This window comes from Terrapene carolina, unplaced genomic scaffold (assembly GCF_002925995.2).
Source record: "Terrapene carolina triunguis isolate 2854851 unplaced genomic scaffold, T_m_triunguis-2.0 Scaffold42, whole genome shotgun sequence".
NCBI lineage: Eukaryota > Metazoa > Chordata > Testudines > Emydidae > Terrapene > Terrapene triunguis.
In genome coordinates, this window is record NW_020664393.1 from 45,456,809 (window position 1) to 45,475,076 (window position 18,268).

Here is an 18,268-nt window from a genome sequence, read left to right on the forward strand (position 1 = left end):
ATTTCTTCCCACAACTTTTCATATCAGTTGTTTGATTTAAAATAGATATTGCAATAATGACAAGACTGCCATATACTCAGGCATCTGAGCAGACCAAAAGGGGATAGAATTATGGCACTTACATTGATTGCCTGAAAAATTGGTTGAAGAGCATAGTCCCACTGTGATTATGCTAAGGAGCTTCTGTAGTGCCCTGAAAGCAGCTGATTTTGGTTGATTGGTTGAAATCACTGATTTTAATTATGATTTAAATTAGCAAGCAGGAAATCTTGATTTAAATCATTGATTTTAATCTTGTTTTGTATTTCTACTTTTTGTATTTTCCTATAGAAAGGCTGAGTCTTTAGTTGGTTTAAGAATTAAAACATGTTGACTTACAAATAAATATAGCCTTCACACTAAATTTGGGGCTTCCTTTTGCTCACCCAGGAGGATACGCTATATCTAGACACATTTATTTAAGCAGTTATATAGCTTAACTTGCACTTATTCGGGTTATTAATTTTTACAGTTTTTATTATGTTGGAAAGTGGTGAAGGATTTCTTACTTATTAGATGATTATTTTTTTTACTTGTGATTTGCATCAAGCTCTATTTGAATGGAAATTCAAATTAAGTTAATATGCAAAAATAACAGCATTTAAAAATTGTTTGGTGTTGTGTTTTATTTCCGGAAATAAAACTACCTTAAATGTGCTGGATACATAAGAAAAAATGTATCAAAAAGTTTATCAAAACATATTTTTCATTTAAAACTGATTAAACAGAACTGATTGTTTCTGGTCACCATTTCCAGTGAAGATTTCAGAACTAGGAGCTACTTTTGCACCTATTTTTTAATGCACAAATTGAAAATAAAAAAAACAGCTTATCTGCATTTTCAATCCCCAGTTGGTCTCTTAACTTTCAGAGAGCTACTCATGGTGAACTAGTTGAATAAACTGAAATGAAGAAAATATTATCTTTGCACCTGCAAAAGAGACTACTATTGTCAAAAACTGGTTTTATCCCTACAACAAACTGTGGTTACAAGTATTTAAACAGTTACTTCCACCAGTTCAGTGGTATGACTTTCTTTAAAACTTCAGCACCAAATTTGTATTGTATAATATTATTTTAATTTAATTTAAATGACTTTAATAGATAATAAAACACTTATAATTTAATATAGGTTGCAATAATTTCAAATAGGTTTATTTAAAAAAATACGTCCATATTTGATTATCTAAAAAATCAAATTTAAATAAAAAGTCTGATTTTTTTAAATCTATTTTTATCCATCCTTTCTAAAAGCCAAAAGGACTTTAAAAGTTTGATGTCTGAATTTAAGTTTTACTTCACCATATTTTGTCACTGTAGTTAAAACATACTTATCATTCAGTAGATCTCCAGCTAAATTTTGTCCTACATTCAGATGTACACACATTTTGTCATACTTTCAAAATCTTTAGTTTCGTTCAGTTAAGCCTCTTCAAAAAGGAGTAGTATCATAACAAATGTATTCTCTAACTTAACATGGTTAATTACTGTTCTGTCCTTGCCATCCTTCACTATGATAATTATATATAATATGGATTATGTTGCAAAAAAAATCAGCTAAAATATAACATTACCTGAGTCATTGCATGATTTGATACACAGATCAGGTAGGTGGGTTTTGCCTTCTTTGCTTAGATTTTTAAGGATCTTTGAACAAAATAATTTCTACATGCCTTTCAAGTGGTCTATAGTTGAACTGATCTTTCTTTCTTAAATACTAAAGGTTGTTACTTTTTGCTATTGACTAGACAACAAGACTTTTTCCTTTCTACTTTAGAGGACTGACTTCCTTTTCTAAAAGTTTGAAAATTATCTGTTGAGAGTAATTTTTTTCTGCTCCTAATCTTTGATATGTTACTGTTTTGCCTAAATCAGTGATTTTCAACCTGTGGTCCTCAGACTCCTGGGGGTCTGCAGACTATGTCTAAGTGGCCTGCGAAAGGTGACAGTGAAAATACAGTTTCAGATCCCAGAAAAGGCATTTCATTTTTCTGATCAGTCAAAAGTATGTGAATACCCCAACCTATAGGTCAAAACCCGGAAGTGTTGTTACCATAGAAGCTCACAGTTTAGCACCTTTTCTCATGTTACGTCAAATGCCGTGCCGAGCGCATGCAACATGAATAGTTGAATTCTGTTCTGTCAGTTTTCAGTCTAAAACTTCTATGGTAGGGGTCCGCAGAACACAGGTTGAATTTCCAAAGGGGTCTGCACTTCCATTTGAAATATTTTGGGGGTCCACAAATGAAAAAAAGGTTGTAAACCACTGGCCTACATATAAGTATTGTGTTGAAATTTAGGCTTTTACAGATTCTGTGTTTTCCTAACCCATTTCCCTTTTCAGCCACATAAACTTTAACCATTTTTTCCCCTTCAGCTGCCTTTTAGGGTTAATGGGGACCACAAGGGTCTTCTAGTCTGCCCCCCTGCCAAGATGGGGGATTTATTGTGTCTAAATCATCCAAGACAGATGGCTCCCCAGCCTCCTTTTGAAAACCTCCAGTGAAGGAGTTTCTACAACGTCCCGAGGCACTCTTTGCTCATATGGCGTGCATTCCATCCCTTTGATCATTTTTGTCACTTGCCTCTGGATCCTTTCTAGTTTCTCTATATCCTTTCTATAAGTTGGTGACCCAGAATTCGACACAGAACTCCAGCTGAGGCTTAACCAGCGCTTTATAGAGCGGTACTATCACCTCCCGTGACTTGAATGCTATGCCTCTGTTAATGCAACCTAAAATTTTATTTGATTTTTTTTGCATCAGCATTGCATGGCTGACTCATGTTGGGGTTGGATCCACCACAACTCCCAGGCCTTTCTCAGCAGTGCTGCTGCCAAGCCGGTTTCCCCCCATTCTGTATTTATCCATTATTTCCATCTCCTCCTTTTCAACAGATTAAAGGACAGCCGCTTTGTACTGGTCAATCCCAAATGTCTCTTGTTGAGCACATAGATTCACATTTCTCTGCCTCCTCCATACTTCTAATATTATAGGAACGTGATTTCAGCATAGCTGATAGTTATGCGATTTGAACAATCTGTTATACAGTAGGCAGCTGGAGGCAAAAGGTCCCATCATTGGTGCCTGGGATGTAAGATTAGTAAACTTCAGAAAATCTGTGAACAGCACAAATATATAGTCACATAAAAAGAGATTTTGGAGCAATAGTCTGCAGAGTTTGCAATATTGGAACAAACATTTCTCAAGGCACCCATTTGCTGTTGTGGTGGTAGTGGCTGAGCATACCCATAGCCTTGCCAGTCACCAGTCATTTTCCTAAGTAAAAGTGTGGTGCTTTGTTTAAAGGACATTTTCAAGGTTAACATGCCAAGAAGTTTATCTTTTAATATAAAGTGCCTTTTGAGGGCCTCTGGATACTGAAAACAATCACTCAGTACTCAAAAACTAAGTTGCAGCATTGTTAAAGGTCATCTGTTGTGCAGAAGGAATTATAAACAACAAACACAAATATTCTTGAATTGCTTAGTTCCACAGAGTAGAAAATATTTTGTTCACATTATGCACTGCTGCCAGGAGCACTACCAACCTTAGGAATCAAAACAATGTGACTATTTTGGAACTAATGTCAGACCCTTTAATTTAAATAAATCCATCAAAGAAAATGTAATTTAAGAGTTTCTGGCTATTACTGGTCCTTTGAAATTAGAGTGGCAAAATTCCAGTGTGATGGTAACCTTTTAATCCTTGCAAAATCTCCATATTTTAGTATTTGTTAAATGTCATAAATAGCAATATACTGACTATCTAAATTATATACTATTAAAATTAAATGCTTTATCACTTGTGCTATTGAGAAGATAAAATAATTGTTATAAATGTATTTTGTGTTTTATATACAGCTTTCTTTAGGAAGTGTGGTGTTTAAGTCTAAGATATCTGAACAGTTTTTCATTTGATTATTTGACTGAGGAGTTGGGAAAGAGGGTAGTGTGTGTTGGGTAGAGAATTCTTCTGCAGTTGCATACAAAAATAAGGAAACGTATCAGTCTGATAATATCCACTTTCTGTTTGTGTTGGCCACTTGTTCAAAATCACATACTCTCTCCTTTTCTGTCTTCTTGTGACTATTTTCTCCTGTCAATATAACTATGGCAGCCCACTTGCACAGGTTAATTGAAAGCAGGATTTGGCCCTGGGTTTTTACAATATCTCTGGCCTGGTACACTAATAGATCCTTATATTCACTTTTCTAGGCCAAATTTAATTTCTGTAACTTTAAAGAATTTCCTTAAATAAATTATTAATTCTTTTTTATTTAGTGTTGATGAAAAATAGCAAAATGATTTTTGACTCTAGCCTCTTTGGTGCCAAGACTATATTTTAATCTATGTTTGGAAAGCATCTAGCACAGTATAGGTGCTGATGCAATCTAAATAATAAGTAGCAAGTCTTTGCTGAGATTTTATTTAGATTACACTTTGAAAACAAGCTTTTCAGTTTTGTTTTTATAGTTTCTCCCAATGGAATAATTTATTTCCACAGAAGTGTACAATTAATGTCATTGTGTAAAACGCTAATTTATTTTAATAGATGCTTTGATAAATATACTGGTAGTTTCCTAACAAAGACCATTGTATCTGGTGCCATAGAAAAAACAAAATTACCAAAACTGTCACTTTACAGTTACTGCATTTTGCAGTTTCATGCTGAGACACCATAGATAGTAGCAGATGGAATTAAGGATGATGCTTTTGTTTCTGTTCTGTTTCAGCTCCTTGTGGAGGCCAGTATACTGGATCAGATGGTGTGGTTTTATCACCAAATTATCCACATAATTATACTGCTGGGCAGACTTGTCACTATTCTATAACTGTACCTAAGGAATTCGGTAAGAGTTGGTTTTACTGATTTATGGCTCACTAACTCATTTGTTCTAAGGTTGATTTTATTTACAGTTTAGAAATAGTTCTAAGAAAAATGAAACTTTTTGTTTCTTATGCAACAATTAGGGTAAACTTTTTGTAGTATTGCAAATTGTTTAGCGAGAACATACATACTCTTGATGCAGAATAGATTAAAGGGTTTTCACCATCCCGTCTGCCCCAGGGTAATCAACAGGATCCATCTAAGAATGGTCTGAGTCTGTTATCCAAGAACATCATGAACTCTTTCATTGATTACATCATTTATCATCATGGCATAATCATTCATCAGGGTTCATGCATACACAGTAAATCAGTAGGTAAGAAGCAATCATAATCCATAATATACCGGTAAGTATAATACAAAATACAAAAGCCAAAACTTTATCTAAGTGAGATCTCCGGAAAAGTTTATAAAATAATCACCAACTAAATTATCAGAGGGGTAGCCATGTTCGTCTGTATCCACAAAAACAATGAGGAGTCCGGTGGCACCTTAAAGACTAACAGATTTATTAGGGCATAAGCTTATGCCCAAATAAATCTGTTAGTCTTTAAGGTGCCACCAGACTCCTCATTGTTTTCAACTAAGTTATCTGACTCTTGCAGTGTGTCAAAATAATTGTACAGTATCTCTAAAGCATGTTTGATTGGAGTTAGAAAGTTTGCAGGTACGGCCTTCAATAAAGCCGGTCCCTCTACTGTGGGCACAGCTAACTAGGAAGAAGATAGATGGCTGCCACTTTAATTCTTACTTATCAAATGTGGCTTGAAAAATGAATCCTTCAAATAATTGGATTTACAGCAGTTTAGTATATTTAGTACATATTATATACCACAAAATCATTGCTGTAAGGATTCAGCAGCTTTGCCACTAAGGAATTTGGAAGAGATGCTAACAGAAATAATTACAGAATCACAGATTGAGATCTTAGGGAAGGTTTATCACACATAGTAATAATAATTTAATAATGTGCCCTTCCAGATCTAATCTTTTGACACTATCATGTTTTCTCCAAAACAGTGATCTGTGTCAACACCCCTCTGTCTTTGATTGTGCAACCTGTGTTCAGTAAGACCCTCCCTAGCTCAATCCTCTCCAAACTGATTTTGACATCCTTACCATCAACTCCTACTATACTCCTTTGACACTCTTAGTTATTGAGTCCACATAGTTTTAAAGAAAAACTGTTAACTCAACTTTCTTTCTGCTGGGTGCTGGTCCTTCTGTTTGCATTATCATATGCTTAAGGCTTACTACCAGAGATGGCCGGTCAGTAGGGTTTAAGTCCCACCATTAATGTCACCGCTGTGTGGTGTGGCTGATGTAGGGTACATTGCCATCTGCTGCCACTGGGGGGCTGTCCAGTCCTTGGAAGTTGGCGTACACCTGACTGCCACAAGGAGAGTTTTGTCCCTGCAGCACGGCGGTGGTAGGCAGTAGGGGAAGGAGACACAGAGCAGACTGTTGAAGCTAACCCCAGAGAGGTAGAAGATAATACTGCCTGCTTCTGCTCCCTGATGCATCTGCTCCTGCTTTTCAGCAACAGATTTAAAATATCCTAGTTTTTCATTCTGTAATGAGGACAGTATAGGGCAGGGAAGAGGGTGCCCCTTTTTCTTTCCATTTTCCCACCAGACTCCCTTACTTTCCTGTGACAGCCTGGACCACAGTGTCCCAATTTTTCCCTTGATAAATAAGATCACCTAACACCAGTCTCCACAATAGAGACTCCATTACATACCAGACCAACCAAGCATTCATTTATAATGCTTTTCTGGACCAGAGAACACATTTTTAAAAGTGAAGGGGAATTAGAATGATAGGGTTCCGGGGGGAGGCGGTCATAACACAGGGAGGTGGGGAATTTGTGGATTAGGGTGGAGAGCCTATTAGAATGTGTGGAATTAAGGGACAGGTTCAAGTAAAGACCCACATGGAGCCTGGTTCTGGTTTGGCTCATAACTGAAATGATCTCAAAAGTTACCTTTAGGATTTTGGAGTGTGGTGAAAAGAAAGCACAAGAAGCAAGCTAGTCCTCAAATTATGTGTGTCGGCTCGTTTGTTCTGTTGTCGATCTCTTTAGGTAGTTAATACATTTAAAACTAATGAATTTTATGCTAAGAGGAAATAGTTATTATCAAATAATATCCATAAAACATGAAATTAAAAACACCAAAAGGAAAAAAATGTTAAAACTAACTAGGCAAGAATGTTAACAGCAGCTTCCTGCAAGATATTCTCACAAGATAGCATTTTTAATCCAAAATTCCCTTCCATTGTGGAAGTTGAAAAACGTATCTAATGCCTTCCAGAACTACTTAGGCTTCTGGTATAGTGAGAACATATCTTATGTTCTGATCAATATTTTCTCATTGTTTCCCCTTTTTGTCTACCTGTTGTCTCTTGTCTTATACTTAGATTGTAAGCACTTTGGGACAGGGACTAGCTTTTTGTTCTGTGTTTGTACAGTGCCTACCACACTGGGGTCCTAGTTGCTATGATAATATAAATAAATAAATAATAATAATAATTAGATAAAACATTCAGCTTTTGTTTTACATGTCAAATTAAGTTTCCTAAACAAGAATCCATAGTACAGGGGGACAAAATTTTGGAGCAGCAGTTCCTAAATTCTACCTCCCCGCCCACACTCCTCAATTCCATGGCAACACTAATTTATTAAATTGCCATGAAATATCCTTTGTTTCCATTCTCTAATCTGTCATAGTTACTCCACTGAAGTCACTGAAATTATTTGAATTTATATTTGTGTAACTGAGAGCAGCAATTGGCTCAAAGCTGTCATTTTAAAAAATATTATGGACCAAAAGCTTTAATTTTCACCTTGTAATCTGTTCTCCATTGCATTAATAGCTCACTTATGTTAATAACTTCATCCTCTAAAATATCTCTTTGGGATTGTCATATCTTTCAGTTCCCTTGCTAGCTAGCCTAGTGCAAGAGAGAGAATGGTGGACTGCAAAGTGCAGCTTTTACTCTGACTACTAATGATGCATAATCTGTTTCTGCTGCCAGGGCTTCTTTGGCAAATCTGTTTTCAGCATTGCACCACATTCAATACGCAAGAAACAAACAAAAATATATGAGAAAATGTCACAAAAATTGAAGGTATTGTGTATGCCTAGCTCAACAGAATAAGGAAACATCTGCAAAGGACAAGTAGAACACTAGTGACTTGTGACTCACATGGCTGCAGTCTTGTTGTGCTCCCATAAAAAGATTTCTGAGGTGGTTTTGATTTCAGAGTAATGGAGAAGCCAATAAATGATTGTGTAGAATAATTTTACTCTAAGGGCTTTTAGTTTAATATTTCCCTGGGACAAATTTAGCTCTGATGTAAGTGGCCATAACATTTTTGTTGTGTGTCCAGTTTCCAGCTTCTTGCTTATGAAATCATTTTGGAAGTTGTTCTGAATTATTTCACGCTCTTGAATATGAGACTTTGAACTATGGCACGTGAGCGTTGTCTGAGATTTTATATATATGAATCCAGCTAATAGTTCAGTTAGGAATTTAGGCAAGTAGTTATTGTCCAGGAGTATATCACATAGTAACTGATTTATAGGGTTTAGGGTGGCTGCTGGGAGGCTGCTGAGAGGTTTGGCCAGGTCGCAGTCAAGTTTGATGCTTCCTATCTCATATATTATCACCAATAAAAGTAGTTCTCCAATTTGTATTATTGTCTTTTACTGGGTTTTTACTGGTATAATTGATTATAGGTTAGTAAACAATTCTGACACTATCAGTTTTTTTTCCAGAAGAGAGCCACAATTTAGGGGTGCAGCAAGTTCCAATATACTTTCTCCACTGCTAAGATCCCCTTTCTTCTATGACAGTTCTCCAGCTTCACTTCACCTCCCTCCATTTCAAGAATCATCTTCTGGGTCTGGAGTAACTAACAAAGAGAAGGCTGGTCACAATGAGAGTTGTGTGGATGGAGGCTGGGTTAATAACTGAAATTGACAGATAAGCATCAGTGAAAAGTTGGAAAGTGATCGGGGCAGGGGCGGCTCTATGTATTTTGCTGCCACAAGCACTGCAGTCAGGCGGCTTTCGGCGGCGTGCCTGCGGGAGGTCCACCGGTCCCGCGGCTTTGGCGTCCCTGCCGCCAAATTGCCGCCAAAGCCGCGGGACCGGCAGACCTCCCGCAGACATGCCGCCGAAAGCCGCCTGACTGCCGCCCCCACAACAACTGGCAGGCCGCCCCCGCGGCTTGCCGCCCCAGGCACACGCCTGGAGCCGCCCCTGGATTGGGGAATGGAAAGGGAAGAATGACTCTAAGCACAGGCATAGGGCAAACAGAAGACGAAACTTCTGTACCTCGCTCAAAAGATGGGGCGGGAAGAAAATAGTTTGCCTAGCCTGACCCAACAGCTGCTTGGTTGTTGGAATGAGAAAAGTAGCTTAATTCTTAGTTAGCCAATGATGGGGTGGGAAAGGCAAAGTGAGTACCTCCTTTCTCCTAGTAGCCAGAATGAAGAGGGAGAAAGTGAGTAGGTGATTTATCTTCCCAGGTCTACAGATTTCCAGTCCCACACTCTTACTAAAATGTCATGCTTCCACTCTATATGACACTAGTAATTAAGAAATGCATAAATACAAGCAATGTGCAGTTTTCACACACCCCAGTACTTTTGTTAATCTATCATGGAAGAAATCGATAGCAGAAATGTAATAAATTAAATATTATTCTACCTATTTTAGAAAATGTATTCTTATACATCACAAACATTTTTTTTTTAAAAAAAACAAATACATTTTGCAAATGTTACACTTGTAATGAAGTGATTAAATCAGATAATATATTTAAAAGATTCATTGTCATATTTCACAAACTACAGTGTGCACCATAGGAAACACATCTGAATGCCTATGCCTTGGGTGGTGTTATTTTTGTGATTTAGAATAAGGAAAACATTGTAAAATGCTGCATTTTTCTTATTAGAGTTCTCTACAAACAGGAATAAGATATGTTACTGTGGTTTTCTTTCTTTGGAAGATAGAAAAAGAGTCAGGGGAGAAGGACAAAACATTGAAATGTTTACTTAAAAATTCATCAAAGCATTACAAATTATTAGTGTCTTGAGAGAGCGATTATAATACAGTTCTATTAGAGCTGTATACATTGAGACATATGTATACAACCAAAGGATTTATTACAAAATGTTCCTCTCCAGAACTCATAGTTAGGTAAACATAAAATTCCTCAAGGTGTATATCAGTAACTTGCAAAGATTTTGTTTTTTTTTTTAAACCAAACACGACATATCCGTAGATTATCTCTACAGCTACACACTGAGACATATACGTTGTTTTTAGATTTATTTTACCATATGAAATCGATTGAAAAGAGATTTTAAAAAAAGTTGGAAATAACTAGCCAATGAGTATATTACTGTACTGTAATTCATCATGTGTGCATAACACACAAGATGTGACTTGTGTACAATATCTCAAATAAGAATCAGTCACAATTAATCTAGTTGTTTCTTTGCTAACAAAATATTGCTTTATGATATGATAAAGTATTTTATTAGGTTGAGTTTACTACTTTATTTTTGAAGTTCACTATTACAGGATGATTATTTACAAAATTCACTATTACAGTGAATTTAGTAGTTCTTAATATTAATTAATAACATACAGAAATGCCCTATAATAAAATGTGCTATTTGTTGTTACAGTTCAAATTGTTAACAATAGAAATGAAAAATAAATATAATGATAGGTTAAAGGTGATAATATAGTATTGTGTTTCTATTATATTACCAGTGTTTTGCATTATTTTAGCTAAAATGAATAGTAATAGGAAGTGATGGAATTGTGCAGTTATAATAACTTTTGTTACTTCTTCCTCAGATAAGTGAGAAGGAATAACAAATAATATATGATATTAGATGCTACCTTGGGAGAGTACTAATATGATGAGGCTTTCATGCCTTAGCAGTGCTGGTATTTGGTAATCAAAATTAAAATAAATTAAGTTCCTTTCCTTTCTGTATCTTCTTGTTCCTCATTCTCAGAGGTAGCAAAATCAAATGGTAGCTACAAAACTCAATCCCTAACTTTTTAGCATGATGATAGTTTTGCCTTTGGGGAAAGGATAATTTAATTTGTTAATTTAAAAATACAAAAATATAGAAAACCAAATTAGGGTGTGTACTCCTGTTAATCACCAAATAAATGAAATTAGCTAATGGCTATATGATGAGCATCTTTTTATCTCTTTTATCAGAACAGAAAGTAAATTAAGATGCATTCCCTGCATGAAGTCTTACAAGAACCCAGCGAGGAATCGTTTAATAACGAGTGTAAGCAAAAATATCCTGTATGTTTTTGTTTTATTTTCTCTTATTATTTTCCAGTTGTGTTTGGGCAATTTGCCTATTTCCAGACTGCTCTGAATGATGTGGCAGAGTTATTTGATGGAGAACACCCTCAGGCTAGACTTCTCAGTTCACTTTCTGGATCTCACTCAGGTAAAGAGAAAGCAAAAATAACTATAAACCACTTATGTGACTTAATATAGAAAGCACGAAATTCTGCATATTGTGGGTCTGCTTTTAAAAGTTAAGTAATTGTGAAGGGGATTAGGTGTTGGAACAAACTGCCAAGTGAAGTGGTGGATTCTCCATCAGTTGATGTCTTCATATCAAGACCGGATTTTTTTTGGAAGATATGCTTTAGGCAAACACAGGTTATTGGGTGCAATGCAGGTGTCACTGGATTAAATTCTATAGTGTATATTATGTAGGAGGACTGACAAGATGATCGATCAAATGGTTCCATCTGGCCTTAAAGTATGATCTCTGCATTGCACACACAATTTTGAGTGTCTAATTTATGCACACAAATAACTTGTGTGTACAAAAATCAATTATTTCTGCATTTACATGTCCAGTTAACAGCTGGCCAGGTATGCAGGCAGGTATCTGGAGTGAAATCCTGGCCCCATTGAAGTCAGTAGCAAATCTTCCATTGACTTCAGTGGGATCAGGATTTTGTCCCTGATTTACATGCTTGTGTTATATATTTGTACAACTAAAATGAAACATGCACAAAAATATGTTTGCAATTGCATGCACCTAATATTGAAAATCTGTCCTCACAGAGGCATATACATTGAACTTTACAAATATGAATTTGGGATTTTTACAACACACCGTTTTCCATTCTTTTCAGTCTTGAACATGTGGCTTATTTTATTGTTTACTACTTATTAGGGAAAAAATATGTATCTGTTTTACAATTTAAAGAAACTTAATGTTTTAATGTTTGAAAAATGAAGACTATATTTTCCCTTTAGTAATTCCATTACATGTAGGTTCCTTCCATGCAAAGGAAAAAGCTCCAGAATTCATTCTAACATTGTTTGCAGTAGTTTAACAACAAAATATTGTTTGATTTTTAATTGTCAAGATAAAAGAGAGAATATTATCTAAACATCCCATTTTGCTGTATCATACATATATACATAAAATGAAGACCAACATCTATATTTCCCCACAAGCCTTTAGAAAATGATTGAAGGGCAAAAAACTTGCAGTTTTTCCTTATTGTTCCATGACATCTTCAGAAGAGATTTAATGTGCCAGGTTCATATTTCATTTACGGTGGTGTATATCAGGAGGATCTCCATAGAAGTCATTAGAGTTACAACAGTGTGTAATTGATGTGAGTGCGAGATGCATGAGACCTATTGAGTCAGCTCATTTAAACCAGAGTAAATAATAGAATCATAGACTATCAGGGTTGGAAGGACCCTCAGGAGGTCATCTAGTCCAGCCCCCTGCTCAAAGCAGGACCAATCCCCAACTAAATCATCCCAGCCAGGGCTTTGTCAAGCCTGACCTTAAAAACCTCTAAGGAAGGAGATTCCACCACCTCCCTAGGTAACCCATTCCAGTGCTTCACCACCCTCCTAGTGAAACAGTTTTTCCTAATATCCAACCTAAACCTCCCCCACTGCAACTTGAGACCATTACTCCTTGTTGTGTCATCTGGTACCACTGAGAACAGTCTAGATCCATCCTCTTTGGAAGCCCTTTTCAGGTAGTTGAAAGCAGCTATCAAATCCCCCCTCATTCTTATCTTCTGCAGACTAAACAATCCCAGTTCCCTCAGCCTCTCCTCATCACATCTTCATTCATTTCAGTAGTTTCTCTAGAGTTATGCTGCTAAACCAGTAGTTCTCAAACTTTTGTACTGGTGACCCCTTTCACATAGCAAGCCTCTGAGTGTGACCCCCCTTATAAATTAAAAACACTTAGCACAATTATAAATGCTGGATGCAAAGCGTGGTTTGCGGTGGAGGCTGACAGCTTGCGACTCCCCATGTAATAAACTCACGACCCACTGAGGTGACCCGACCCCCAGTTTGAGAACCCTTGTGCTAAACAGTAAGCACACCTTTGTCATAATCAAGAGTGGTAAACTGTGCATGCCAAAATTGCAGAAATACAAAATAAAATACACAAATATATCTATATCTATATCTATCTATCTATCTATCTATCTATCTATAATAGGAAGCTGGAAATCTGAATTTTGATATGCATTTAGCAAATGAGAAAAAAATCAAAGTAAATATTTTAAGTTTCTTCATGACTTCTTAAGTTAGCCTTCCAGGTTTGCAAAGCTTGCCTTGAGGAGAGGACATACAAAAATATGCCAAGTGATGAGCTAACATTATTTTAAATTGAATTGCTTTTAGAAGATCTATTTAATAATCTAATGTTACTCGTGTAGTATGTTAAATATTTCACAGAGACAGAGAAAGATTCACTTCAAAAAGAGAGTCAAGGACCTATTTTCTCTCATTTTAGTTTTAGTTTTGTTTTGTTTTTAAATTATATATTCCATCTTTATAGAGAGAGACCCTAGGGCTCTTTTGAAAGCCTTTTAATTGTTTAATGCATTTTGGAATGCAAGCTAAAGCTGTCAGTCACAGATAAACTCTGGCAAAAACTCTTCAAATGACACTGGCCCAAAAGGGTAACAGACTCCTAGGCAAGCAATTTATTACAGCTCTAATCCCAACAGCTTCAGTAAATATCAGAAAGTTTATAAATAATATAATTGTACATCATAAAATGTTTCTGTTTGATGATTATTTCTGTATACCTCCAATGGCAAATTTAATGTTTTTAAATATGATTTGCAGAATTTTTTATACTAAAACATGGAAGGAAAAAAGAAGAAAAATGTACTATTGTCTATCAGGTTTTTTTAACAGGATATTTTATTAAAATCTAAAATACTCTCATCTTTCCAATCTTTATTTCAATTTTTCTATTCTCTCCCTTCCTTTTCTTTCCCTTCTTCATATGTAGGTGAGACATTGCCTTTAGCTTCATCCAATCAGATATTGATGCGGTTCAGTGCAAAGAGTGGGGCATCTGCCAGAGGTTTCCATTTTGTCTACCAAGGTAAATCTGTTGGTTTTTACTTCATCCCGTTTATAAAAAGTTGACAGACTCAATAGTGCCAATCTCATCTACATGACTGGATTGAAATGTTTATTAGATCACAAGATGTTCATAGGATTCTTTTAGCTGGAATAATTTCGATATACAGTGTGGAACAGACTGTTCATGGACATATTGGGACAGATTCTCAGCTGGTTTTAACTGGTTTAAAGTCCATTGACTTCACTGAGGGTCTGGCCTATTGTGGCACCACTGTAGTGTTGAATAAATGTGTTGTTGAAAAACTGCTCAGCAGCTGGTTATTTTTAACAAGTCAGAGAGGTTCTCTCTCTCTCTTTCTGTTGTGTGTTTGGTGGTGCTATCATCTTTATGTGTAAATGATAAGCATAATAATCCACAAATTGGATGCAATTACAATTAACCTCATATTTTTATTGCCTGACAAGTAGACTTGAGTATTATTTCTGTGTTTATTTTGTATTCAGTAGTTGTATAGAGCCATTGTACTAGACAAGTAAGAATCAGAAATTTGGCTATGTCTCACATCCATCACTCTTTAGCTACTGCATTTAAAATATAATCCCGTTACCCTTAATTAAGTGAAACTTCTATTAAAACTAGTGGGAATTTTTCTGACTATGAACACGAGGATCTGTTATCTTATAACTGTTAGAAGGTCAGTGTTGAGCAAAGATTGTCAGAGATGTCTTATATTTGGACTGGAACTCTATGTTTCCAGGAGCTTATATACACTTAAAATGCTACAGCTGCCGTAGTGCTTCAGTGTAGACACTACCTATGCCGACAGGAGGTGTTCTCCTGTTGACGTAGGTAATCCACCTCCCCAAGAGGTGGTAGCTAGATTGATGCTAGAATTCTTCCATCAACCTAACACCATCTAGATGGGTCTTAGGTCATCTTAACAATATCATTCAGGGGTGAGGCTATTTTAAACCTCTAAATGACATAGTATTGATAACCTAATTTTCTAGTGTACACTAGATCTAGACCTTTGTATTGCTGAAGATAGGAGGAGGCAGATTACAGACTTGTGTTAAAAACGGTATATCCTTCGGGAGCAAAGGAAAACAGGCCATATGTTCTTTCCCTACAGCCCCATGCCTCCTTAGGCAGCAGTAGACTTAGAACCTTCCTTTAGACTTCTCCAGTATCACACACTGTACTTACAGGCTGGTGCTTGGCTTTCTTTCTTTCCCAGTTTTTTGTCTGTTCCCCCTCCAGTTAGATTTTTGCCATACCCACAGATAAACACATATACCTGGTCAGAACAATGTCTAGTGGAACCCTCTACCCACATGATGCTAGGTTCTGGGCTTTGTGTTTTGTTTTAGGTGTAGCCCCTTAACTGTCTCTTACAACTATCTTAAATGAAGGGCATGTTCATACATCATTTTCAATGAGATTTTAACCCACCTCATAACAATAGTGTAGAACAGGGGTTCCCAAACTTGGTTTGCGGCTTGTTCAGTGTAAGCCCCTGTCGGGCCATGAGACGCTTTGTTAACCTGAGCGTCCGCAGATTCGGCCGCTCGCAGCTCTCAGTGGCCGCGATTCACCGTTCCTGGCCAATGGGAGCTGTGGGAAGCAGTAGAGAGATGTGAGGTAAGGTTTGGTAATGAGTCAGTGAAAAGTCAAAATTTATGAAACTCCCCATATTATGTTAATGTTGCCAATAAGTTGTTTTTCACCTCTAATGAATTGGATTCAAATGTAGGGTTAGTCCTAAGCAAAATAAGCATTATGAGCACAGTTTAATTCTTATTGAACATATTGATCTTTTTTTTCCCCCAAATCACAACACTGTCATGCTTTCGTATACAGCAATTTGCTGTAAAGGACCAGTTCACCTCAGGAGTATTTCAGAAGCTGGAGTTAGTAGGAATGCTAAAAATCAGATGTGTACAGGCAGAATTCCTTTTATGTGTAGAAATATTTAATTTCACCATGCTTGCACACGATAGTCTGGATGTAGCTAGTGCTGTCAGTCTCTCACTTCTATAAATTAAAAGAAGTCATTGAAATTGACCGTGCACAAAATAAAGGGGAGGGAGGAGGAATCTATATAATTTTAAAGGAGAGAATTGCTCTTTGATTTTATGTTGATTTCTTCATATCATCTATTTCCATCTGAATTGTAGCTTTCAATCTTTTTCATGTATGTGCTTTCCCAAACACCTTCTTTGTCTAATTATTTGTAGTCTGTGACAAGTTGCCTTTCAAAGAATTTAAATTGAACACAAAGCTTTCATTTGATGAAGCATATGCATATATTTTACGGCAGAAGAATATGTCTCTAGGAATACCTTATGCTGTGCTTCATTTCGGTCTATTATACTGAACTGCAGATTTAGTAGTAGTAGTAACTGAATGGAACTGGTTTTGAGAAATAGGAAATGCTACCCTCAGCATCACAAAATGAATCAAACAATGACTTATCTCAGGAGAATCCTGATACTGTTTTTGTGTACATTTTGAGAAATGGATACATTAGGATCCCAAGTTAGTACAAATGTTGCTAGTGCAACGTCTTTGAGGCATTTAATTACATTAATAAAGGTTACCTCAATTTTTTTTCTCTCTTCTGAAATATGTGAACACATTTCCAGCACTGCCTGCTTGCGAACATTATAAATACACTGGAGAATAGCATCCACACTCTGAATGAACACACTAATCTGGCCTGGAAAGTCAGTCATTTTATTTATCACGCTCTATTCCAGGCTGACCTTATTCCCTGTTCACTTTTCCACTGGGCTGATTTCAATTTTGTTTCACAGCAGTGTGAAACATTTACCAAAAGATGGAGAATAATTACTATAGAAAATAGAATTTCTCTGTAATACAGTCTGAGAAGTCTAGCTTGCCAACATTATAGGCAAAAGCTAGAAGGAGGGCTGGAGGAAGAGAAGGTTATAGCCTGCAATATTTCAAATTCTGGTCCTAACAAGCAACAGATGAGGTTTGTGGCTTTGAATTCAGGTTTAATGGTTTTTGCAGTGCCACTTTCTGAAAAACTTATTTTTCTACATGTCTCATCTATCTCTTCTTCGTTTCCTTTTCTCTGATAGCTACATTTCCCTATATTTCACAGAATAATTATGTATAATATTGGTCTGAATGAGTACCTAATCTATTCAGTTCCTACTATTGGCCTTCTAGAATATTAGGGTTAAGCCTGCTGAAATCTGCAGCTGGGAACAATCACATATAAAAAAGATTGGGAATGGTCTAGTCTGATTTTTTGTCAATGTCCTGTGCTCGCTTCCTTGCTTTGACATCAAGTTAGAGATTTCAACAGAAAACATTTTATGTGGCTCAGTCTGTGACAGCACAGATCCTTTTTCCTCTGACATGTAGAATGATGAGCAAGCCACGATACAGGATTTTAATATGCTCTTGTGCTTGCTCCTCCACTTACTTGCTCCAAGTACATACTTGAATTAATTGAAGTGTTTTATATATTTTAATAAGAATATATTTTAAAAAGGTCCTTTAAGAAATTTAGCAGCTGGGCTCATGCCTTTTTTTTTTTTTTTTTTTTGGTTCTTCTTGATCTCAGTAATGAAATAATGCAGAATCTTCACATTTCCCATATAGGTAAAACTCACAGAAATATTGTACAATAGCTGTTTTAAATATTTTTGTTAGGATTAATATTTGTTTTTTCTTCATAGTAAGGTTTCCTTTAGTGGCAACATGAAGGTGGAGTGGGGGGGAGAAAAAAATCAAAGTCTTCAAAAATTCAGTTTAATCTAAATAGGGACCACAAATACTAAAAACCATGATCATATGGTTATTGCACGGTGTTATTCTAAGGCAGAGTTAAAGCTATTTGGGTACTCTGACACTGCATCTCTATACCTTAATGTG

At 36.2% G+C, this 18,268-nt stretch overlaps 1 protein-coding gene across 1 annotated transcript in view; it reads left to right on the top strand.

Moving 5' to 3' along the window:
* CSMD1 (CUB and Sushi multiple domains 1) overlaps positions 1-18,268 on the top strand; it is a 1,543,069-nt gene that overhangs the window by 1,286,455 nt on the left and 238,346 nt on the right. Inside the window, exons 31-33 of the mRNA XM_029912248.1 lie at positions 4,774-4,890; positions 11,315-11,428; positions 14,282-14,377. Coding sequence (XP_029768108.1) covers positions 4,774-4,890; positions 11,315-11,428; positions 14,282-14,377 — 327 coding nt within the window. The remainder of the gene's footprint in view (positions 1-4,773; positions 4,891-11,314; positions 11,429-14,281; positions 14,378-18,268) is intronic.